This window comes from Martes martes (genome assembly GCF_963455335.1).
Source record: "Martes martes genome assembly, chromosome: 4".
Lineage (NCBI taxonomy): Eukaryota > Metazoa > Chordata > Mammalia > Carnivora > Mustelidae > Martes > Martes martes.
Window position 1 is genome coordinate 87,054,426 of NC_137891.1, and position 25,387 is coordinate 87,079,812.

The 25,387-nt window shown below is 40.9% G+C and overlaps 1 protein-coding gene across 1 annotated transcript; it reads right to left on the reverse strand.

Moving 5' to 3' along the window:
• Positions 1-1,811: 1,811 nt before the first annotated feature.
• Positions 1,812-24,033, reverse strand: PRPF3 (pre-mRNA processing factor 3). Its single transcript, XM_080803172.1, has 16 exons — positions 23,965-24,033; positions 21,292-21,481; positions 20,336-20,466; positions 18,201-18,347; positions 15,272-15,355; positions 14,881-15,101; positions 13,934-14,240; positions 13,101-13,267; positions 12,258-12,337; positions 9,293-9,436; positions 8,525-8,624; positions 8,238-8,351; positions 7,059-7,177; positions 6,695-6,778; positions 4,917-4,978; positions 1,812-2,173 (listed from the first exon to the last, which is right to left on the reverse strand). The coding sequence occupies exons 2-16, from the start codon at positions 21,434-21,436 to the stop codon at positions 2,027-2,029; spliced, it is 2,052 nt and encodes a 683-aa protein (XP_080659298.1). The 5' UTR covers positions 21,437-21,481; positions 23,965-24,033; the 3' UTR covers positions 1,812-2,026.
• Between the last annotated feature and the right edge of the window lie 1,354 nt (positions 24,034-25,387).

Consider the following 25,387-nt stretch of genomic DNA (forward strand, 5'->3'; position numbering starts at 1 on the left):
GATGGGGTAAAAAAATTTAAAGACAACAAAAACACTGTGAGGCACAGGGAGATTAAAGACTTGCTCAATGGGGCACCTGGGTGGCTCAGTGGGTTAAAGCCTCTGCCTCCCGCTCAGGTCATGATCCCAGGGTCCTGGGATAGAGCCCTGCATTGGGCTCTCTGCTCAGCGAGGAGCCTGCTTCCCCATTCTGTCTCTGCCTGCCTCTCTGCCTACTTGTGATCTGTCAAATAAATAAAATCTTAAAAAGAAAAAAGACTTGCTCAAGGCATGGTTAAGTCTCACTATACGGGGGTGCCGGAGTGAGTGGCTCAGTGGGTTAAAGCCTCTGCCTCCCACTCAGATCATGATCCCAGGGTCCTGGGATTGAGCCCTGCATTGGGCTCTCTGCTCAGCAAGGAGCCTGCTCCCCCGCCAACCCCCGCCTCTGCCTGCCTCTCCACCTACTTGTGATCCCTCTCTCTGTGTCAAATAAATAAATAAAATCTTAAAAAAAAAGTCTCACTACACTTTACAATGAAAAATTGTGTATAAATACTCTTTAGGCCTTATGCAAATAATACATTTTTGTAGTATATAAATTATTTACACACATTATTGTGATAAATCCTTTAATAAGAGCAAAAGCACTTATTTCTATGACAATGAATTTTTCCCCTGGATTTGCTTAAATCAAGAAGTATCAAAAACAAGTTCAATTCTCTGGCTCCCATCTCACAGATACAGATGATTATTAGTAAGTACCCAGTTCATTGCTGAGGCCTGGTGAGCTTTTCAGATTTCATCCTGCTCCAGGAATAATTAGTTAACCTCACCTGTCTGGGTTATAGTTTACTCATCTCTAAAAGAGATCATACTAGGTTTTCCTTAAGGCCTTTAGCAGTTCCTACCTCCTTTCACCTTTTTTTTTTATCCTAAAGCTCTCTCATACTGTTTTGAAATTAGAACTCTAACTAGGACCTGAACACATAAAACTTTTAATAAAGGGTTAATTTTATAATAAGGAATGTTTTAACTTCTAATCAAGTATCCATTTTTCAACACCACTTCCTGGTAAACTCCAACTAGAGGAAGTTACAGGAGCTCTAATGGCTCCTGTGTTCGATCCATTCCCAGTAGGTTCTCAACAGGCAACATGAATTGGAAGTATAGATATGGTAAGAATTCTGGACTTCAATGGATACTGATGCTGACCTAAATACTCCTAAAATCAAACCAGAAACATTACATTCTGAACAGAACTACATCTAGTCAGATTCTTTGGAAAAGAAAAACAAACTACACGTTGCCTTTTAGAAAAAGATTTTCTATTTTTTTAATTAGTAAAGAGAGGAAATAGGCTAAATTCCTGAATCCTATTCCATTTTACAAACTGACCCATAACATCCTCCTTGGACTCTTCCTGTGTCCACTTCACCCACAACACACATCTCTCATCTATGTACCTGTTTAAGGAAATGACTTCCTGTTAAGACTATAGCCAAGACCAGAGGTAATCTGCCTGTGACTCTCTTGAAGATTAACAGATTTGTTCCACCCTCTTCTACCCACTGAACACCTCCTCCTCTACTCTGCTGGAGAAAAACAGTATTTATTATTCTTGCTCCAAAATGAGGTGAGGAATTTCCATCAGACATCAAATATTCATATTCATCCATTCAGCCATCCATCCATCCATTCATCCATTCAATATATACACAGATATCAATGACAAAATTTTCTTTTTCCACAGCAATTGCTAGAAGTTGGGAGAAAAGATCACCTGAAGACCCAAACTCCGATACCTATAAATGTGTGAAAAATATCATACCAACTTTAAAAATAACTCTTTAATCATATGCACATAAGGGGAATAAAGGGCAGCACCAGGCTGACTGGGGAAGGGACTAAGGTGTTTTCCCTTTGACCCAATGTCAGCTTGGCACAGTTCTGAGATCACACACACAAATAGGACTGGGTTGGGAAGTAGAGTAAGAGGACTGAAGAGACAAAGGCAGGAGGGGAGAGGCAAGGGCTTGCAGTAGTTTCAGTCGGTGGACTCCAACACAGATTCACTCAGTGCAAGGTCCCAGTAGTGTTCAGCCCCATGCTTTTTGAAGTGCTCTCGAGCCATGTTCTCTGTAGGGCACTGTTTGAACTTCATCTCCCCAAAGCTCCGGTCTTTGGCTGTACCCTGGGAAAGAGACATCTGTAGTTAAGAACACTGCAATTTTTTAAAAGATTTTATTTATTTTTTTAAGTAATTTCTACACCCAGCGTGGGGCTCCAAACTACAACCCCCATATCAAGAGTTGTAAGCCCCACCAACTGAATCGGCCAGGTGCCCCAAAACATTGCAATTTCTAATTTAAATCAGATATAATACTTTTTTTTTTAAACCTAGTAGCATTTTTGGGGTGCCTGGGTAGCTCCGTCAGTTAAGCATCTGACTCTTGATTTTAGCTCAGGTCATGATCTCAAGATTGTGAGATAAAGCCCCGCGTTGGGCTCTGCAATCAGCAGGGAGTCTGCTTGAGACTCTCTCCCTCTCCATCTACCCTGCCATGTGCACATGCACACATGTTTTCTCTCTAATAAATAAATCTTCATTTACTTTTAAAGATTTTATTTACTTGAGAGAGAAAAGCAGGGCTGTTGTTTGCATACAAGTAGGGTGGAGGGGCAGAAGGAGAGAGAGAAGCAGACTCTCTACTGAGCAGGGAGCTCCACCCAAGGTTTGATCCCAGGACCATGAGATCATGACCTGAGCCAAAGGCAGATACAACTGACTGAGCCAGGAGTCGCCCCTTAAATAAATGAATCTTTAAAACTTAGTAACATTTGTGTAGCAATGTGCCTAGTGAGCATGATTTTACAGTAAAAGCTATTCCAACCTTCACTCCCTTGGATATTTGTTAAGTCTTCATGAATTTATAGGCATAAAGGCTTCAGGGGTTGTTTTTGTTGTTGTTTTACAGTTCTTTTTTTTTTTTTTTTTTTTTTTTTTTTTAAAAGACTTGGTTTTAAGTACGGTGTTTTTTTTTTTTTTTTTTTAAAGATTTCATTTTATTTATTTGACAGAGAGAGAGATAGAATCACAAGTAGGCAGAGCAGCAGGCAGAGAGAGAGGGAGAAGCAGGCTCCCCACTGAGCAGAGAGCCCGATGTGGGGCTCGATCCCAGGACCCTGAGATCATGACCTGAGCCGAAGACAGAGGCTTAATCCACTGAGCCACCCAGGCGCCCCTTTTTTTTTTTTTTTTTTTTTTTTTTTTTTTTTGATGAACAAAGGATGAGGAATTCTGTGCTCTGGTACCTGGGTTAAAGAGCAAGTCAGGAAGGACTACGGAGGGTGAGATGGGATGAACCACTAATCCACCAGGCCTCCAGAACTAGATTTGAGCCTTAAAGGAGAGAACCAAAGGCTGAAAGGACTCCTTCTACCAAGACTCAGTGGGACCCTGTATACAAGCAGGAGGCTTTGGGGCCCACAGACCAAGAACAATATGAGGGTGAGGGGAAGAGGGGAATGGGAGCAGTGTGGGGGCTACCCAAGGAGAACTACAACAGAAAACCATACAGTACTGGGTGTGTAACCACAATCTTGCCAAAGGCGCCAGCAGCAATGGCAGTCACTTTGGCATGCACTTTAGTGCTGTCTCAAGAGACTCTCAGGGATGAAATTCCAGTAAGAAGCTAGAGTAGAACCTGGCTTGTTTCTGAACCTGAGATACAATTCCTGTGGATTCTCAGAGATAAATGGAAGAGAAACTGGAAGAGATGAAGGGGTTGGGATCTTAGATATGCAGGTGGGGTATTATGGTTATTATTCTAATTTGTATGCATAAATTGGACAAGTCTGGGATAAGACAAAAGGATACATGAAGAACATTAACAACTGCCTATAAAGAGTGGTCTTAAAGAATCAGAGATTAGAAGGAGACCATTTCAGTAAGTGTTCTTCTGTGTTATTAGAATTTATTTTAATAAGCATTTACCACTTTTGAAATAATACTTTTATAATAAAGAACTAGTTACTAAACATGAGTACTTTTAAAAAATGAAAGATATACATGTACTCAATATGAAAGAATAAAATAAAAACATTACATCAACACAAAGGTAGAAAATACTTACAATGTAAAAAATGTATTTTGGAGTGGGAATAAAAGGATTACTGCAACACATCAGGATAAGGATATAATTATTCAAGAAAGAAAATTTTAATGCTTTCTGGAAAAACAGGATGGTATTTTATGCTTCACAAACAATGAACAATCCTTAATTGACATTTTGGCCTGAGTAAGCATAATATTCATTAATTCATTCTTCATAACGAACACTGGTTCACTAAGATTTCAGGAATGAGGGAACTGTATAACCATAAACAAGCTCCATTTTACAGAGCACTATTACATAGTAATCTAATTCTGCTCAGAAAAAAACTGACAAATAGAAAGGGAAAATAATATCCACATTTTGTAGACAAACCAACAGTAATTGATGTTAAGTGTTTTGTCCAGTTGAACAGCTAGTGAGTGGTACTGCCCAGTCTCCCAACTTGATATTCTTACGTCTAGTACTTCTTTCATCATATTCAGACCAAAAAAATTCCCACAATCCATTTTCCTCTTTCCACATCTCATATCCAGGACTATGAAATAAACAAATTGGCCGAGAGTTTGTATTCTTGCCACCAGTTTTCCATACTCTCCCCCGCCCCCAGGTGACATACACTATATACTCATCAATTTAACTGAAATATAATCAGGAACAATCTGCTGCCAAACATTTACCACTGAACTCCAAAAAGAAACCTAAATTGCTTAAGGACTCAGTCATCACTTAGTTTTACCATTCCACTGCTCCTCTAGAATGCTATAAACAACCAGGAATTAGTTAAAGTTCTACTTCAGTGGTTAACAGAAGATCACCTACCTCCCAAACTAGTACACATTTGTTGGTTTTCTTCACAGCTTCTTCATCAGATTCCTCATCATCTGGAAAAGACAATATAGCTAAATCTTGCTCTATACTTAGACTAGATCAAGATTTAGGTTCTAAACAAGGAGTATTCAAGTCTACCCCAATTCTTTTAAATGTTGTCCCCCTCTTCGCCTTGTATCAGGGTCAAATTTCTTGTTATTTTTATTTCCCCCGAATTAGACTGAAAGCTCCAAACAGCCAGAGATATTAATTAATTCAACATCTACTGAGCACTTATTATATATCAAGAGCTGCCCAGGTACTTATTATATATCAAGAGCTGCCCAGGTACTGGGAATAAGGAGAAAAATAAAAAAGACAAGTAATCAAGACTAAAAATCTTGTCTTAAAGGGCGCCTGGGTGGCTCCGTCAGTTAAGTGTCTGCCCTCAGCTCGGATCATGATTGCAGGGTCCTGGGATCAAGCCCCACACTGGGCTCTCTGCTTAGCAGGAGCCTGCTGGAGAAGCTCTCCCTGCCACTTCTCCTGCTTGTCCTCTGCCTTTGTCAAATAAATAAATAAAATCTTAAAAAACAAAACAAAATAAAAAACTTGTCATAAGCACTTTGAGAGCCAGGCTTCAGATAACATGACAGAGTACCTTATCAAGGAGTTTTTAATCTAGGGGAGGAGGGCAGATAAACTAAATGAAAATATCTTAGAAACCTTGCAAAATGAAAGAAAATATAGGTCAACTGTAGTAAAAAAGTGTACTTTAAGTAGGGCACAAAAATACTTTAAGAACAAAAAATTTAAGAGGTCCAAAGTTAGGTAAAATTAAGAAAAGTAAGGCTCTCTGTGCATGTTAAATGCTAACCCAGGTTTCCAAAGAAGGGAAGAATGAATACTGATGATTCGTGACCTTTGGGGGATATCAAATATATACATGTAATTTATACTTTTATATTTTGTACATATATAAAGTCAGCAAAAGAATAAAAGTGTATATATGTTTTGCCTTCAACCCTTTAAAAAGCTTCCCCCCCAAAAATACTTAGACAATGCACATGTAAGTGCATAGCTTGGGCTGCCTGGGTGGTTCAGTTTGTTAAGTGTCTGCCTTTGGCCTGGGGCATGATCCCAGGGTCCTTAGATCAAGCCCCACATCAGGCTTCCTGCTCAGTGGGGTGCCTGGTTTCTCACCCTCTGCTGCCATTCCCCTTGCTTATGCTCTGTTTCTGTCAAATAAATAAATAAAATCTTTAAAAAAGAGAGTATTCGTACCTTGCTACATTTTCACAAACTCAATACACTCCCATAGCTAGTGACCAGGCAGACAGGGAAAGCAGCTCATAGAAAGGTCAGGCAGGGACGCCTGGGTGGCTCAGTTGGTTAAGCGGCTGCCTTCGGCTCAGATCATGATCCCAGCGTCCTGGGATCGAGTCCCACATCGGGCTCCTTGCTTGGTGGGGAGCCTGCTTCTCCCTCTGCCTCTGCCTACCACTCTGTCTGCCTGTGCTCGCTCGCTCTCTCTCTCCAACAAATAAATAAATTTTTTTAAAAAATTAAAAATAAAAAGAAAGAAAGGTCAGGCAGAAGAATAACTAACAGTCACACGCATCACCACAGAATAAATACTGTATGAATGCCTATCATGTTCACAATCCAAATGGGTCTTTCTAAAATTCCTAAACATTATCTAGTGTGAGCAATTTTCACTGGGAAGGAACGGCTGACGGGACAGAGCGCCACCCCCAACCCCCGCTGAGTCCCCTTGAACCCCCATTCACCATCTCCCTTTGTGCTCGCCGTCTGCTCATCCCACTTTATCCGATGCAGCATGAGACGCTTAAATTTCTTCTGGGCCTTGGGGCCTGGAAACAGAGGAGGAGAACTTTGCCAGAAAGGCGGAAGATGATGAAGTAGAAAGAACCTCTAAGCGCATTTGTTACGCAGACCTTAATGTGGTAGTTGAAGTGATCCCAGGAACCACATCTTAGGTCCTTCTCCAATAAACACAGAAACAGAGGCCCAGGATATTACAGCCAGGTATGGCTCTAAAACTCTTATCTTTTCTTTTCTTCCCACCATTTCTCATCACTTCAAGGCCTAGGGTTGCGTGGGGACGGTCTCCCTCCGTTTTTTCAGACTCACCCCCTTCCACTACTACCACGTTGACATCCTTGTGCAGTACCACCACCCCTGTCAGGTACAGCTGCCCAGCATTGGCCTCAATCTTGAACTTCTTGGCTGGGTTGCTCAAATTTCGAACTCTGGAGAAGGGAAAGTTTAGTTACGGCTTTTGTTTTAGCATCAGTTGCTGCCTGAATGGAATGGCAAATAAACAGATGGATCCAAAATGGTTTTCTCTCTAAAAACAAAGCCCTTTGAAGTAAGCAAATACACTAATGCTTAAAAGCTAGAATCAATGAGTATCAAAGTAATTCCACTGTCTTATGCTTCAAAGACTAGTACTGTACACCCTACAACAAATAGCAAGTAATTGAAATGTTCTCTAAGAAAGGAGAGGTATTTGCCATCATCCAAAAATATGTGTAAGCTAATTGTCCTTGACAGTATAAAGATCAACAAACTCTGTCTCCTAGATGCTTATAACGTAAAGTAGTCAGAATGCTATGCATGGAAAATTTCTAGAAAGCTACACAAAAAACCGTTAGTCGCAATTACCTACAGTAGGTGGTCAAGGGATCAGAGAGTAGAAAGGGGACTTTCTCAGTAAGGGCCTTCTATAGTATTAGATAAAAAAAAATTTTTAATAAGCTTTCACTATTTTTCTAATAAAGTACTTTCTAATAAAGAACTAGTTATTAAAAAGCACATTTTAAAAAATGGAAGGTACACACAAGCACTCAACATAAAAGAATAAAATGAAAACATTAAATCAACAGGAAGATAGAAAATATTTACAATGTATAAAATATACTTTGGAGTAGAAATAAGAGGATTACTGCAATAAGTGAGGATAAGAATATAGTTTCTGGTTTAATGCTTCCTGAAGAAATAGGTTAGTTTATATTTCAACAAAGGATGATGATCCTTAGTTCACAGGTTTGTTTCAACAGGTATATTCATTCATTCATTCATTCATTCTTCAGAACCAGTACTGGTTCACTGAAAAGCCTCAGAGATCGAAGATTAAGTCCTTAAACCTCCCTCATTATAAAAGATTCACTAGCTCCGGATTCATGTTGGGGTCATAGAAGAGAGCAGGGACTGATGTTAAGTGTGCTTTGTCCACAGTGATTCTGCCTTAAGCACTTGGAAAATTTTTGGTATTTCTAAGGCAAAGCCTGGCCCAGATTGGACACCTACCTATATACAGATATGTGTACCCCCTGTGAAATGTCTTCTTTAAGCTTTTTAATTTTCTTGACCTTTCTCTGTTCTGCTGTAAGTTTTCGGGCAGCGTTGGCCTCTTCATGCGCTCTGTCGTGACAGGAAGGACATCCACAAGTGAGAAAGGCATTGAAGATCAGAGGCAAAGCTGAGGGAAAGAGAGAGCAACAGAGGACTCTCCCCTCCCTCCAAATATGGATCCCCCCAGAACAGTCTGGGAAAGGTACTTGCCCTGGGTTTCCACCCAATCCCATGGCACTTACTTCTGTCTTTTTGCCATCTGAGCTCTGACATGGGCTTCTACCTTCGTGGGGTCTTGAACAGCTTCTGTTCCTAATACTCGCATCAAATTTGAAATTCTCACTGCATGTGGAGAGAGGATATAAAACAATTAATTCTCCAGCTGAGATAACCTGTCACCTCTTCTCAATTCATACTGTTTACCTACTTGAAATCTCTGCTTAAAGTTCATTTCCTCCAAAAATCCCTACCTTGAAAAGCCCATCCAATTAACTCAGCATTTGTGGAAGGACACACAATCTAAATAGTTGGTATACATTTACTTATACTGCTTGAAAATTTACGAAAGATAAGGAACTTAATTTCTTCAGTATTTTTCACTCTGATCACAGCATTTAGTTAAAGATCCTACAGTGTTCACTCAAAAGGTTACTGAGTGGTAATGGGAACTGGCAGGAGTGAAGGTTTCTTTTAACAGTATCTTTGTTTTTCAGCTATTAAGAATTATGTACAAAACAAATTTATGCACACTCTGCAGCTACTATCTTCACGTATTTCAAGACCATTATTCTTTCAGGAAGATCACAGTGTTATAAGCCTTAAATGACCTCTATAGTGAATATGCTGACCTGTCTTAGTAAGATTGCAGAAAATTTAGGAAAGGAAGAAAAGAATCAATGAATGATTCCAAGAAATGGAAAGCACCCAAATATAGAGAGATGAGAAAGTTCTTCTAGAATTAGAGATAAACAAACGCACCACCCTTTCTTCCCTCCCTCTGAGATACATACCTTTGGGTTCTGGAGGAGGCATCAGGCCCAGCCTGACTTTCTCTTGTAGTTCCTTCTGTGCTTCCCTCCTTGTTTGCCTTCGAAGTTTCTTCTGTTCCTTCTTAGTAAGATATACCCCCAGAGTAACTGGTGTGTCATTGTCAACTGCCAGGTAGAGAAATGAAAGTATAAAAGCAATAAACCCATCAGAGGAATGTAAGTGAATATCAATCACATTAAAAGAAATTTAATTCTTACTATTTTTAGGTTGTGATAATGGCAGTATGTTACCTTTTTTTTAAAAGATTTTATTTATTTATTTGACAGAGAGAGAGACAGCAAGAGAGGTAATACAAGCAGAGGGAGAAGCAGGCTTTGTGCTGAGCAGGCAGCCCGATGTGAGGCTTGATCCCAGGACCCAGGGACCATGACCTGAGCTGAAGGTAGATGCTTAAGAACTGAGCCACCCAGATGCCCCTAGTATGTTACCTATTTTTTTTTTTAAAGCATTCTTATCTTTCATGAGAGTGTTCTAACTTGTTTTTTCTTGAAGGAGTTGAATGTTTTAATCAACTGAAAAATGGCCAATATAGAAAAGAAAGTGAGAGCGGGCTCTAGTTGCCTTGTCTGAGGATTTGGGGCAGGTGGGGCCATGATGATGAGATTTATACTTTTAAAGTTACAGGGATTGAGGAAAATCCTTTAGACTCCCAAAGCAGGTTTACTCAAATTTTTATTTAATTTTACTTATTATTAGTTTTAAAGGTTATTCATTTAAACAATGTCTATATCCAAAGTGGGGCTCAAACTCATGGACCTGAAAGCAAGAGTCACATGCTCTTCTGACCTGAGCCAGCCAGGCACCCCTCAACTTTTTACTATTTTTTGAAGATTGATTTATTCATTTTATAGAGAGTGTGTGCATATATGCAAGTCGGGGGGTGGAGGGGGAGAGGGAAAGGGAGAGAATCTCAAGCAAATTCCCCGTGGAATTTGTGAAGCCTGACTCGGGGCTCCCCTGGATTTCTTTTCTTTTCTTTTCTTTTTTTTAAGATTTTATTTATTTATTTGACAGAGACACAGCAAGAGAGGAAACACAAGCAGGGGGAATGGGAGAGGGAGAAGCAGGCTTCCTGCTGAATTGGGAGCCTGATGCGGGGCTCGATTCCAGGACCCTGGGATGATGACTGGAGCCAAAGGCAGAGGCTTTAACCCACTAAGCTACCCAGGCGCCCTCCCTTGGATTTCTTGACCCTCAGATCATGACCTGAGGTGAAACCAAGAGTCAGACACTCAACTGAGCCACTCACATGTCTCTGAACTTTTTATTTTATTTTTTTCTATTTATTTATTTGACAGAGAAAGAGATTACAAGTAGGCATAGAGGCAGGCAGAGAGAGAGGAGGAAGCAGGCTCCCTGCTGAGCAGAGAGCCCGATGCGGGGCTAGATCCCAGGACCCTGGCATCATGACCTGAGCCGAAGGCAGAGGCTTTAACCCTCTGAGCCACCCAGGTGCCCCAACCTCTGAACTTTTTAAAAGAAACACAATCCCTACGTTCTTCCAATGATCCACACTGATGACATCTAAATAGACTGTTACTAAGTGCTATTCAGTGATTTCCATACATTGTATTACCTCAAGGTCTCAACCTATTTTTCCAAATTTACTAATTGAGGTATTGTCTCCTTTAGTCATCCCAAATCTGATGCAAGTATTAAAATCTTTAATAATCTGTGGGGTGCCTGGGTGGCTCAGTGGGTTAAGCCTCTGCCTCCTACCCAGGTCATGATCTCAGGGTCCTGGGATCGAGCCCTGCATCGGGCTCTCTGCTCAGCAGGGAGCCTGCTTCCCCCTCTCTCTCTGCCTGCTGCTCTGCCTACTTGTGATCTCTTTCTCTGTCAAATAAATAAATAAAATCTTTAATGATCTGCATAACTCTTATTGAAGAAGATGTAATAGTTAATCTCTACATGTGAGAAAATTCCAAGTAAATCTAAATGATTTACCCAAGGGATTCAGCTAGGTAAAAACAGAGCCACAACTAAAACTTATCTTTCTTTTGAGTGAGGCAACAGACTTTTGCTATAGAAATGAAAGAGAGAATGGGTAAAGTCAAAGGAGACTGAAGAGGGCAGGTATTCAGTAATGGTGTACAAGACCGGAGTTTGGAGTCGAAGATAAGAATGCTTTTCATTTATTTATTTTAAGTAGGCTTCACACCCAGCGTGGAGTCCAATGTAGGTCTTAAACGCACAATCCTACCTGAACCGAGATCAAGAGTCAGATGCTAAACCGACTGAGCCACTCAGGCATCCCAAGAATGATTTTTTTTAAAGATTATATTTATTTAGAAATAAAACAGAGAGCAAGCACAGAAGGGGAACAGCAGGCAGAGGGAGATGGAGAAGCAGGCTTGCCGAGCAGGGAGTCTGATGTGGGGCTCAATCCCAGGACACCAGCCGAAGGCAGACACTTAACGACTGAGCCACCCAGGTGCCCCAAGAATGATTTTTTTAAAACCCAATTTATTACACACTGATGCATGTAATAAATTGGGTTTTAAAAAAATTACTTATTTACATATATATATGGAGAGAGAGCACGTGCATGCATACAAGGAGGAGCGGCAGAGGGAGAGAGAGAGAATCTTAAGCAGGCTCCACACCTAGCACAGAGCCTGACACAGGGCTTGATCCCACAACCCTGAGATCATGACCTGAGCTGAAACCAAGAATCAGATGTTAACCATGTGAGTCACTGAGGCGCCTCACACATACACTATTTAAATTGAAATTAAAATTGAACATAATTTAAAATTTAGTCTTTCAGTTGTATTAGTGCAACTCCGTTTAGAAGTGCTCAGTAGTCACAAGTGGACAGCCGGTACTGTACAGTCAGCATGGGTAGGGAACATGTTCATTATCACATGAAGTTCTATTGGATAATACTTCTCTAGAGCCTTAACTGAGTAAGCTATACATTACCTGGAGGATTGAGTTGGGCTGGATGTTCAACAAGATTTGTGATTCCAAAATAATCTTCTCTCTTGGGATTTTCCTCTGTACTAAAATTGGAGGAAGAAGGGAAAACACGATATGTGGGTAGAGACAATTCCAAGAGAGAGGGAGTCTCAGAAACACAATGAAAAATGCACTCTCCGTTGTGTTCTAGCACTTTTTAGTGTTTGTTTATCTACAACATGTAATTATATTACACATAATTTTCAAGATGAGAAAACTGGCTCCCATTAAGGTTGGACATATTCTCCACACCAGTCATTCTCAATCTTTTTCCTACGCTAACATCCTTGATAGATGTCACATTCTCTCACTAATAATGGTAACTCCCTGGGACAGTGGTTGACAAAGAAAGGGTAAGGGGAAAGCCTGAGACACAGTCTCCTAAAGCCATGTATCAGAATTACAGAGCAGATATAATTAAAGCTCTTCAAATGTTTCCTAAATGCTTTATTTACCATTCTCTCCCCATCAATTAAGAATCCTTCCACTATTCCAGGACTGGATCTTTAAGAAATATAAAAACCTATTATAAGTAGCAGAAAATGTAATTAAGAAAACAAGTAACTATGTATAACAAAAGCAAATATAAAACTTATATTCTTTTTCTTTTAGATTATTTGTGCCTGTTCCTTCCTGTGTTAACCCCCAAAATTAAAAAAAACCTATACAATATATTCTTCACAAACACATGAGTCTGTGTTATGGTTACCTATTTCCCCAGGATTTTAAAATTTTACTTAATGCATGAATATCATCTCTCCCAATAAAACTCCAGCTTTATTAAATGGTATTAACTAATAAACTCACAGGTCAAAGCCATTGGGGATGATGTAAGAGTCCCACCACTCAATTTCAGGGATATCTCCTTCCTTTAGCTCTTTTTTAGGAGCAATGAGGGCCAGCCTAGTTGAAGTATGGATGCCTGTTTTTCGAGCTGCCTGTGAGATCTCTGCCTGCAGCTTCTCCAGTTGAGCCTAAAGACAAGATAAAACAAGACTTGAAGATAAACTAGAGTTACACAACACGGGGATATGATAGAACCCCATATTTTAAAGCACTCTCTTATTGAACTCTTTATGCCTAATGCAAAGAATTCATAATTTCTGAAAGCTTAGAAGAACCTTCCACTTTATTTTATCCTTAGTTGACTTACATACAACTACTCTCAGCACCACCCGCTTCACCTCACAGTGTGTGCCTATAGCAAATACACGGAAATGGAATTTCATGAAAACACCATTCTTAGAGGATGAAAACAAGAGCAAAACTCACTGAATATACAGTCAATCCAACTCTCCACGTGTGGAGTTAATTTATCTGCAGTAAATGTTAACACCAGGCTACCTTTCCTCAGTCACTCAGAGTGTTCTGAATTGTTTCCTTCCACTGTTTGTATGTGAATTTTCAAACTCAGTTTTATTTCCATGTAAGCAGAGCGTAATTAAGAAGACAAATCAGCTAAAAAAATCAAGGATTCCAGGCATAAATGAAGTATTTTAAAAATTAAGTCACTGTTTTATTACTTGTGTATCTAATTGCTAAAACTTAAGAGAACTGAGTTGATAGTATTTTAGGACTATATTAAATTTCCTTTTCCCCTTCCTAACTTCTAGTTCTGGGTTATGTTCTTAACCAGGTACCTTTGTCCGTAACCGCTGGGCAATCTTCTCAAATTTGCCCTTGTCATGGAATTTAAAAGTGCGTCTCTGGCGCTGGGAGGGGGCAATTGAGACTCGGGGGTCAAAAAAGGTATTAGACTCCATGTCTTCAGATGGCTTTTCTTTTAGCTGTTGTTTGAATTGTTCCCTTTTCACAGCACGAATATTGGCCTTCAGAGTAGGCATGCGGTGCGTCAGCTCGATCTCCTTGCCAGTTGCATCTACAGTCCGGCCTTGCTCATCGAGAATCAGTGGTGTAGGTTTAGTTTGATCTTTTAACTCCACCTTCCTGAGAAACAGCCCACCAAGAAATAAACGCCATATGGGACAATAAATAAAGCAAATAAAAACAAAAGAAAACAAATCAAACTCAACAGAGAGAATAGGTTACAAAATTCTAGGGAATATAAGCCCATCAGTGAATAGTAACAGCTTGATTGAAAACATTAAACTAAATATTTGAGTATAGAAGACAATCAGATGAAATGAATTTATATATACTTCACTCCTAAATTTCTGAGTAAGATGTAATATGCCAAACCAATTGTAGGTGATAAAAATAAAGCCTATTATCTTTACCCAGTGTAGGGAACACTCAGATCTGGGATCACTCACTGTGATTTAATGGATTTGGCTCTGAGTTAGGAACCAGGAGACCTGGTTCTATTCCTAGCTCCAACAATAGATAAATAATCTTAACTTCAGTTCTACCAATTGTAAAAAGAAGATAAGTTCTGCAACAAGGAAGCTAAAAGAATGGTATTTATGAAGCATATGTAAGAAATATAAAACTAAGAAATGATGTAGGTTCCTTGGAAGAAGAGGATCAGTAACATTTCTGGGTTTTTGTTTGTTGTTGTTTTTTAATTTTCAAAGGTATTTATCGCTATTCCAGCAATAACAAGAGGTTCCATGAAACAGATACTCACGGGGGAGCAATGCCCATGGCATGGAGATTAGCCAGGCCCACCATGTTGGCATTGCCAATGAGCCCTGGCTTCAGTGCCAGCTGGGCTTGGATGCGGGCTTGTAATTCAGCTGCTTTCCTTGCCTTCTCAATGGCATCATTCATGAAAGTGGCAGCCTGGGATGGCTGAATAGTGTTGCCAATTGGAAGTCGCTCTGGTTGGGAGGAAGAAGGAGTCTTTGGCTGTGAATAGAAAAAAAAAGTCAGAATCAGAAAAATTGGGCAGACAGGTCACACAAAAAGACACATACACAGACTGGTAGATTGTAGGGTGGAACATGCAGTCACCTTCCAGACTCTCAAATGAGTGGACGGCAAGAAATCTTTGCTAAAGAGTCTTCTTTTCACAGTACCTGAGGAGTAGGGGGGCTAATGAAGCTCAGCTGTTTTTTCCTCTCCTCGATTTGCCGTGTAGCTGCCTCCATCATCTGTTTGATCTGTTCTCGATGGGGGGAAAAAGTCAAAAAACTGTTAACATCTCTCTCTCTATTTTTTTTTTTAAGATTTATTCATTTGACAGAGGGAGAATGAGAGCACGAGCAGGGTGGGCAGCAGAGGGAGGAGAAGCAGGCTCCCTACTGACCTGGGGCTCGATCCCAGGACCCCAGGATTATGACCTGAACCGAAGGGAGATGCTTAACCAACTGAGCCACCCAGGCACCTCAAAATCTCTTTTTTATTTCTCCTGTATGGGTTCCTAAACACAAAAGGCTTTTAGGTATAGAGAACTAAAATGTTTGAGTAAACCCATCATATTCTGCCTATACAATTGGCTAGAAATTTTAGTAAAGATAAGCCTATACAGCTGAGCACTGAAACTTTTCAGCCCATCATCCTACTGAAGGACTGGCATGTTAGGTAGTAACATAATTTGACGATTAAGACTTGGGTTAAGGGGGTGCCTGGGTGGCTCAGTGGGTTAAGCCTCTGCCTTCTGCTCAGGTCATGATCCCAGGGTCCTGGGATCGATCCCCGCATCGGGCTCCCTGCTCAGCGGGGAGCCTGCTTCCTCCTCTCTCTCTGCCTGCTTCTCTGCCTACTTGTGATTTCCATCTGTCAAATAAATAAAAAATCTTTAAAAAAAAAAAAAAAAAAAAGACTTGGGTTAAGTGTCCGACTCATGTTTTTGGCTCTGGTCATAATCTCTGTGGGATGGAGCCCTGCGACAGCCTCCATGCTCAGCAGGGAGTCTGCTTGAGATTCTCCCTCTCCCTCTCCCATTGCTTCTCCTCTACCTCTCTCAAAATAAGTAAATCTTAAAAAAAAAAAAAAAAAAGCCTTAGGTTAAGAGAAACCCAAGCCTGAATTTTAACTGACACTTAATGCTTGTGTGACCTTGGACATGGTATTTAATCTATAAAACTCCAAGTGTCTAAATAGGGTAAAAACAGTACCTACGTTACAAGACTATTACGAGCATTTAAACAAAACTCCTAACAGAATCAACACAAATGACCATACTTTTTTTTTCTAAGTGTATTTATTTATTTTTTGGAATTTCTACATCCAACATGGGATTCAAACTCAGGACCCTGAGAAAAAGAGTTTCATGCTCTTCCGAATGAGCCAGCCAGGTGCCCCACATTATCATACTTTTTATGAATACCTGCTTTGGGTAACTGGAGATGACAAACCAAAGACCTGTTTCCTAGCCTCTGTAAAACCCTTTTGTCCTAAAGAATATGAAAATGATAAGCTTTGAAAATACAATCAAGTAACTCTTTCTGAATTTTCCAAAAGAGACCTTGCTGCCAAGGTGCTTCATGGTATTTTTTGGAAAAAAAAAAAAAAAAAAAAATTTTTAAAGATTTTTTTTAAATTTAATTTGACAGACAGAGATCACAGGTAGGCAGAGAGGCAGGCAGAGAGAGAGGAAGGGAAGCAGGCTCGTTGCTGAGCAGAGGGCCCGATGTGGGACTCGATCCCAGGACCCTGGGATCATGACCTGAGCTGAAGGCAGAGGCTTCAACCCACTGAGCCATCCAGGTGGCCCTGAAAAAAAATTTTTTTTAACGTTTTATTTATTTAAGTAATCTCTACACCCAACATGGTGGTCAAACTCACAACCCCAAGCTGCGTGCTCTTCTCACTGAGCCCACTAGGAGCCCCTTTAAAATTCACTTTTTTTAAACATTTTTTTGAGTAGGTAATGTATTTACATAGTTCGAAATGCAAAAAAAGTACAAAAAGGTATATTATTTCTTCTACCCCCTATTTTCTATAAAGCACCAACATTCGTTTCTTTCCAGGGTACCTGGGTGGCTCAATCGGTTAAGTGTCCAACTCTTGATTTCGGCTCAGGCCATGATCTCAGGGTGATGAGATCAAACCCCATGATAGGCTATACCCTGGGAGTGGAGCCTGCTTAAGATTCTCTCTCCCCCCATCTCCCTCTGCACCCCCTACCTTAAAAAAAAAAAAAAAAAGGAAAAGAAAAGAAATTCATCTACTCATCTATACACATATATGTATATATTCTATTTCCCTTCTAAGAAATTTTAAATGGCACAAGAAATATTTACTGTTTATAAAGGTTAAAGACTTCACTTACTTATTTATATGAGAGAGAGAGAGAGAATAAATCAGAGAAGAGGGAGGAGGGAGAAGCAGACACCCTGCTGAGCAGGGAGCCTGACATGGAGCTCAATCCCAGGACCCTGGGATCATGACCTGAGCCAAAGGCATATGCTTAACTGACTAAGCCACCCAGGCGCCCCCAGATAATTCCTACTAAAAAAACAAACAATCCAAAGTCGGGGTGTCTAGGTGGCTCAGTTGGTCAAGCATCTGACTCTTGGTTTTGGCTCTTGGATTGAGCCCTGTGCTGGGCTCTGGTCAGCACAGAGTCTGGTTGGGATTCTCTCCCTCTGCCCTTCTCTCCTGCTTGTGTGAGCTCTCTCTCTTTAAACAAATAACATCAAAGGAAAAAAACAAAAACCCCCACAAACCGCCCCTGCCACCCCGACAAAGTCAACTTGAAATTATTTTTAGTGGATTATATCGTCTTGTCTCTGCATTATATTTGGAAATTCTCCTCTGCCATCAAGTTGAGTTCTGATTATTTCAGTAATTTTCTCAATGACTCAATGAGGTACACAACTAGGCAAATGACATATGTAATACAGCTTGTTTGCCACATAACAGGTGCTCAGTAAATACAACTTCAATAGTCTTTCCCAATGCTAAACACTAATCCAAATTAAGGTCACAACAAATCTGGACCCATGCATCTCTTGCTTCTTCAACTCATAAAATCACTGCTTTCAGTTCCTAATTACTCACCTGGAGCTTAGTTAGCATACCAGGACTTTCTGAGGGTGGTCCAGGGATCACTTCAGGCTCCTCTTCCACCTCCTCAAAACGGGGTATCCGTCGCTTCTTTACTCCTGATGATTCCTTGGAGATCTCGGAGTCATCACCAAACACTTCCTAAGGAAACCCAAGACGAAAGGAGAGTTGTCTCCCTGCCCATGGGAGAAGGGAAGAATCAACCTAGTCCCTATCAGCATTTTGTGGCTTTTCCCAGAGTCCTCTAGTCCCTCCACCAAATGGACCATCTCACCCAACTTCATCATTCTCCTACTCCAGTCAAACAAATTTCATCTCCGTGTCCTTATAAATGTTCCCATCTCAAGCTCTTTACAAAAGCTATTGCCTACATTTGTAATGATTTCCCTCAATTTTTCCACACCCCTATTCCAAATCCTGCCTGAAACTCACCTCCTCCAGGAAGTTTTCCTCATAAATAATCTCATCCCACTCTGATCAAACTGTTGTTTCATATCCTCTTAGCACTTAAGACCTGGGCTCATGCTACATAAAATTACATCGCTGATATTCTGCTTGCCAAGTGTTAAGTCTTTTAATGTTAGTACTTTCTCCCAACTAGAGTCTAAGCTCTTCCAGGACAGGGGTTTTCTCTTTCTTCTTCAGTATTCCCCAATAACACTTGTTGTCATCAAACAATGGGAACTCAAATATGTTGACTAATTTGCAAGGTGAATTTAACAGGACCAAGAGTGGCCAACTGGAAGGGACAACGGGAAAAAGCAAATGTACACACCGGTGGTAGGCTTTGGGTGACATCCCCTCTTCACTAGGAGGGCTCGTGTTTTGCAAGGACATATCCTCGGCCAAGGGCGAGCGCTTCCTGGAACTCCTACAGTTCAAGAAAAAGGACTCTCCCATAATATATTGTGTGGGGTGGGGACCTGAATGGACCAAAATGGGACCCATATCCCAAGGCTATCTAGATACCTCCTTCAAGAAACCGTTTTCATTAATCCCACCCCATGTAGTGACTTCATTCACAGCATGCCTCAGAACTTACACAGCCACATGCCCTATTATAGCACTAACTTCACTCCACAGATCTGTATATACTGTGGATCAAGCATTCCCCTTCAACAAACAAATTCAACGTCAGTCTGGCTCTATAGTCAACTCTAAAATATATAGGAAACCGCTACTTAGATTTTATAATTTGCGACTGTATTTTGTTGTTACATCCCTCCCACCCCCAAGTTGCCAATTCCTTTAAAGCAAGGGCTATTTCTCATTCCTCTGAACACCTTACAATGCCTTAAACATAAAAGGCACACAATTCTCTACTTCTCTTGGTACCATAGCCTGGCCAGGGACCAAGCCAACATTGCTTATTCAGTCTTTGTGCCTCAGGAAAAGCAACAGGATAGCTAAGGTTTCAAATGCACTTTGGAAGGTTTGATGGGACTCACAGAAAAGAGTTTCTTAATGGAAGAGACAGAAAAGAGATAGAGAAATCAGCCACTTGAAGCTGCTAATATTGAAAGAAGGCACGATGAATCAGCAGTCACTGAATAAAAAGTGAAGGAGGTAAAACAGTAATAATGGTCCTTTTAAGCACTCCACTCATGGGGCCTGATGACCAGAAAAATGCTATATAGCAAACAGTAGGCTCTCAAGACATACAGTAAATAATAATTTTTGTTAGGTATTCCATCTACAGGTCCATTCCAGAGAAACCTCTCTCAAAGGTGCAACAATGAGGTCTACAGCAGTGGAGTCATATTCTGAATCACTCTATTAGTTACCAAGTAATACAAAGAATAAAACTTTAGACAATCAATTTACAGGTAGTAGCAAGGGGGAGGGTGGAGGAGACGTAAGAAAATATAAGAACCAAAAACTCCTAACTGTACATGAAAAAGGACAAAGCTACCAATTGTTTCTTTGGAGTATTTCAACCCATGAACTCAGGTAGTTCAGCACCATAAAATGGTGATAATACAAGTTCACCTCTCCTTTAATGTCTAAGTACCTCTCTTAAATATTATGTATTCTAATAGGGGATATCAAAGTGTGGGGCATATAAGCTCAGCAACTTTGTTACCATTCAAAACACTCCCCAGCTCATCAGATAGTTAACTGTAACCTACCTTCAGCTCTCTTTTTCTGCTCCTGTCACTGCTAGACTTGGAATGTCTAGAGCTTCGGCCTTCCTCCACAGCCTCAAACAGTTTGTCCACAAATCGGAGAGTAGAATCATCAAGAAAAGGTTTCAGATGGTCTGACAGGAAAAAAAGAGGTGATAAGGTTGAAAAAGTAAGAGTACTTAGTCCAACACTAGGCATGTAACAGATACCAACACTGAAATTTTAACTCCAGGAGGGAGGGAAAGGTCTTCCTAAGTTCTTTGTAGGATTCCCCTAAATCCTTTTACATTGAATAACTTTACTTTTTGAGGTAAAAGTACAGTTAGAATTTTTTTTTACAGTAGGAAGTAGCACAGCCAGAGCATCGAAGTTCATGATGAATAGGGCACCTGGATGGCTCAGTCAGTTAAGCGCCAGTCTTCAGCTCAGGTCATGATCCCAGAGTCCTGGGATTGAGTCCCAGGTCAGGAGGCCCCCTGCTCAGGGGGGAGTCTGCTTTTCCCTCTCCCTCTCCCCCCTGCTCATGCTCTCTCTTAAATAAATAAAATCTAAAAAAAAAAAGTTTATGATGAATAATCATCCCAACTCTTCCCAAAGAGCAAGCTATAGGAGACTACCATAAACAAATTCTACCATCCTCAACTTTTTTTCGTGTTTTTATTTTTCAGAGACTTTGATATATTTAGATGTCAATCTCAATCTGAATATACCTACCTACTTCAGTATATTTCTTAAGTAAATATAACCTCGTCAATTCAATATACTGGTTAAAAGAGTAGTATAAAAAGCCAGAAAAAAATGCAAAATTAGTCACTTAGGCTATTTCTATTATAATGCAGGAGAAAATAAAATGTGGCCTAATCTTTTTCAGATACTCCCAACAGAGAATTTGGGGAAATTCAAAGCAGCGTTTGGGATCATACTATATGTTAAGTCCAAAGATTCATGAAAGGACATACCAGCTGCCTTCTTCTTGTCCATGCCCTTCCCCACACAGTTCAGTGCTGCTGTGACCACTGTGGGCTCTGAGAAGCCCAGCACCCTCTTCACTGTCTTCTCTATCCATGGTTTCAGCTCATCCAGCTCCCTCTTAGACAGTGCCATTCTTCAGGAAAAAGGGGGTAGCTCAAATGGGATTCAGTACTGCACCTAAAAAGAAACCAGGAAAAAGCTCTGTTAAGGGGTAGGAAAAGACCATTGCAGGCAATGTTTAGTATATCAGGAATGACATCTCCATCCCTCTTCTCAATCAGGCAAGTGCCTGTATTTCATTTCAAGCCAAATACTTCCCCGAAAACCCATATTTCAAAGCAGAAAGAGTCACATTCTGTTTGTAACCCTAACTCAGTAAGTATAAGTGCATCAGTAAATTTGTGGAATAAACAAGGAAACCAGGGGAATAATCTAGTCTGAGTTTTAGCTTCTGTTTTGGTCCTGTCATAACAAGGGTTGGTGGCAAACACATAACCTGAAAACAAGACTGAAAAGCCCACCCAGAGACCAGCTTTTCTATTTCTCCTGCTTCCAGGCAGGCATTCCTTAACCCAGCCTTGACCCGTAAGTTTCCTTTCCTTTAAGGGATGAATAAAAAAAAAAGGAGGGCTTATCCGGGTCAGTTATTGTACACTAAAGTTCATAATCGAGGGTGCCTGCGTGGCTCAGTTGGTCAAGCATCTAGCTCTTGATTTCGGCTCTGTTCATGATCTTGGGGTTATGGGACTGAGCTCGACGCCAGGGTCCATGCTGGGTGTGGAGCCTGCTTGAGATTCTCTTTCTCCCTCTTCCACAGGCCTTCCCCCAGCTATGATTTTAAAAAAAAAAAAAAAAAAAAAAAAAAGGCTCATAATCCTGGGGAGCCTGGCTAGCTCAGCTGATAGAGCATGTGACTCTCAATCTCAGGGTTGTGAATTCAAGCCCCACACTGAATGTGGAGCCTACTTTAAAATAAATAAATAAATTAATTAATTAATTAAAGCTCCTAATCCTTAAGAATGTTGTCACATTTCTCTATAGTCATATTCATCCCTGTGGAAATTCTGTACCCAGATCATTTTCTCTCATGTTCTATAGGATCTGTCAGTTGACTTCATAAGATTAATCCTTCGGCTCAGAAAAGAATACCCTCATTTTGGATGTACCTTCTCTCTCTCCCTTTTCATCTTTATATTTCTACTTTTTAGTTTAGCAGAGAAAACACTATCACAAAGGACCTTCTACAACAAACCTTTGTTATTTAATTGAAGTTAGTATAACTCTTCAACATTATTCATGTTTACATTTTGCTCTCCTATTTAAACAGCAAAGCTCATGAGCATAGAGAAAATTTTATTTCTCTAATGTTCTCCGTAAGTGCCTAAAGTCAATAAACAGCACTGACCTCAATTTCCAAGCAAACTTCCTCCCAGCAGTGCTACAAATCAGGGTCTCTGGGAGTCAATCTTTCAAGATGTTTTAAGACATCTTTTCTCCTAAAAAATAGTCTGATTAATTTCTACATTCTTGGCAGGTTTATCCTCTGTAAGACCTGTTGCTAAACAGCAAATTTAACTTTGGTATAACCACAGGAAGCTAGCAGATTAAAGTCATGAAAACAGGAGTGAAAGATTTTGTGACTCAGGGACATGTTATATGAATAATTCTGTGGCAGCTCTATTCAACTCTCATGAGATAGCAGTAGAGCCTATAAATCTCTACATATTAAATGTGCATTACTCAAAAAAAGCATACTCAGACACCAAAGAGAGTGAAGAAAGAGTTCACCCTGAACATTTGGAACACTGAACTCTACCAGCTTTGGGGCAAATAATTCCTCTGTGCCTTAGTTTACTCATCTTACAAAATGAGGCCCATTCCCACACCTAAATCATCCTTAATCATTCAATAAATACTTATTGCATAATTACTAGGTCTCATGTAGTGTACTGTGTGCTGAGGATACATAGGACAGTGAACATAACAGACAATCCTCGCTTTAACTGATCTTATATTCCACAAGAACTCAATCGTGGGCTGGAAAGTGTAAGCAATTTGAAAATCCAAAGCAACAAATGAGGTACCACTCTATCAGATGAAATGTGTGCCCAAGTGTCATGCTAACAAATGCATTCAACTTCGATCCAATCCTCTAGGAAACTAAACAGCCAGTGGGCAAAAATAAAAGTTTCAAACAGTAACCAGCTTTGTCACTAATCCAATGTTCAACAATAAATGCCTGGGGCGGGACGGGGTGGGGTGGAAGAGGAAAGCAGAGGATCTCTGAATGAGCAGGTAGCAGAATCCAATCTTCTGAAGAAATTTCCTTACTCCGTGCTCTTCTTTGCTAGAAGCTGAGTTGCTATAAGATGCAACCCCTATTCTTCTGTTTGCCCTCTTCCTATCGCCGACCTGCTCCCTACCCCACCTTGTTCTCCCCAAACTCATCCTAAAGCTAGTCTCCCCACCCCGTCCCCTTCCCGCCCCCGCCCTTTTCCTCCCCACAATCTCACTCCAACCCATTCTCCCTCAGTACCTTGTACTTCTTTCGGCTTCCTTCCCACTGAACGTTCCCGCCTCGGTCCTCCCCTTGAGCTGAGCCCTGACCCTCACCGCTCATACCGGAGGATACCCTCCCAGGGCCCGGGGCCACTACTCACCTCACAAACTTCAGCCCCTGAGACGGAGCCCGAACGTTACACCGGAACCGGAAACCCTCTGACCGCCCTACGGCCTGCCGTCGCTACCGCCACAGCCGCCGCCACGCCGCGGTCCCCCGACATGTGACGGAGAAGGGCCGGGCCACCGATTCGCGCAGCCGTAGTAACCACTTTCCCCTCGGCGGAGCGCATGCGTGCGGGAGCTGTAAAGTTTGCACAAAGAATTTCCTACCTCTTTAAGTTTCTCCAGCGAAATCTGGTAACTAGAGTACTGCGAAGTTAATGTTGCCTGAAGCAGAAACTGGGCTGCTTGCAGTACTCCTGGCGTGAATAAATGCGCTAAAAGCGGAGCTTCTGCGTTCGCGCTAAACGGGGCCTTTCTGGTAGAAACGAAACCATCTGAGAGTCGTTGTCACTAGCATTAGCTACCCCTTTCATCTTTCTCCCTTACTTGAGCGCGGTGCCAGAGACCACCAAGAAGAATGACGAACATAGAAGGACTCTGAAGATAGTAGCCCCTGTGCCTTTTGTTTTATTCATTCACTGATGTAATATTTGTTGACTGCCCACTACTCTGTGCCAGGCATCCTCTGAAAATTCATAGTGCTTAATGATTAAGACCATGACTTTAAAGTCAGACTGCCTAGATTTGTATTGTAGCCTCTCTCCTTAGCTGTGACATTAGGCATGTTACTTAAGCCGTTTCCTCACCTGTAAAAAAATCCACTTCATGGGGCTGCTCTGAGGACTACAAGAGTGACTGAGGGCAATGCACTTAAAACAGTGCCTCTCATAGAGTTCAATAAAGCTACATTATATACAATGATAGTCAATTGCCTACATAAATGTGTAACAGACATTTCAAATTCACATGATGAAACTAAGCTCCTGATTCCAACCATCCCCCCACTCGCCCACCCCCACAAAAGAACAGCTCATAGTCTTCATCCTCCGTCAATGGCAACCGTATTCTTACAGTTATTCAGGCGAATAATCTTGGAATCTTCTTGGACTCCTGTTCCATTGGCCCTACTTTCAAATATATAGACCCATTTGCTTCTCACCACCTTCACTACTCTCATTTTTATGCCTGGGATTATTGTAGTAGCCTCCTGCTTTCTCTCTTGCTTCCCCTCTACCCTCCTTTAGTCTCATCACATAAGCTAATAAGCAAAATATCTAGTACTAGAATGGCAAGTATTATAGTGATCATGTAAACACATCAGAAAGGTCATTATTATCCCCCTGCTTAAAACCATCCCTTGGCATTCCATTTCACTGAGTAAAATGCCCTACAAAATGCCCCACTCCATTACTTCTGTGATCTCATCTACTACCACTCTTTCCCTCACTCATTGAGCTCCAAAATCCCAATCCCTTTTGTTCCTTGAACATGCCAAGGATAATTTTGTCAAGGCCTTGG

Bases quoted from the DNA above. Each gene is read 5' to 3' on its own strand.
- PRPF3 (XM_080803172.1), bottom strand. From the start codon at position 21,436: ATGGCACTGTCTAAGAGGGAGCTGGATGAGCTGAAACCATGGATAGAG. The intron at 8,625-9,292 runs GTATGTATCTCA...CTCCACATGCAG, and splicing joins GCCTCCTCCAGAACCCAAAG to TGAGAATTTCAAATTTGATG. The intron at 2,174-4,916 runs GTAGGTGATCTT...TCTCTTTCCCAG, and splicing joins AATGTGTACTAGTTTGGGAG to GGTACAGCCAAAGACCGGAG.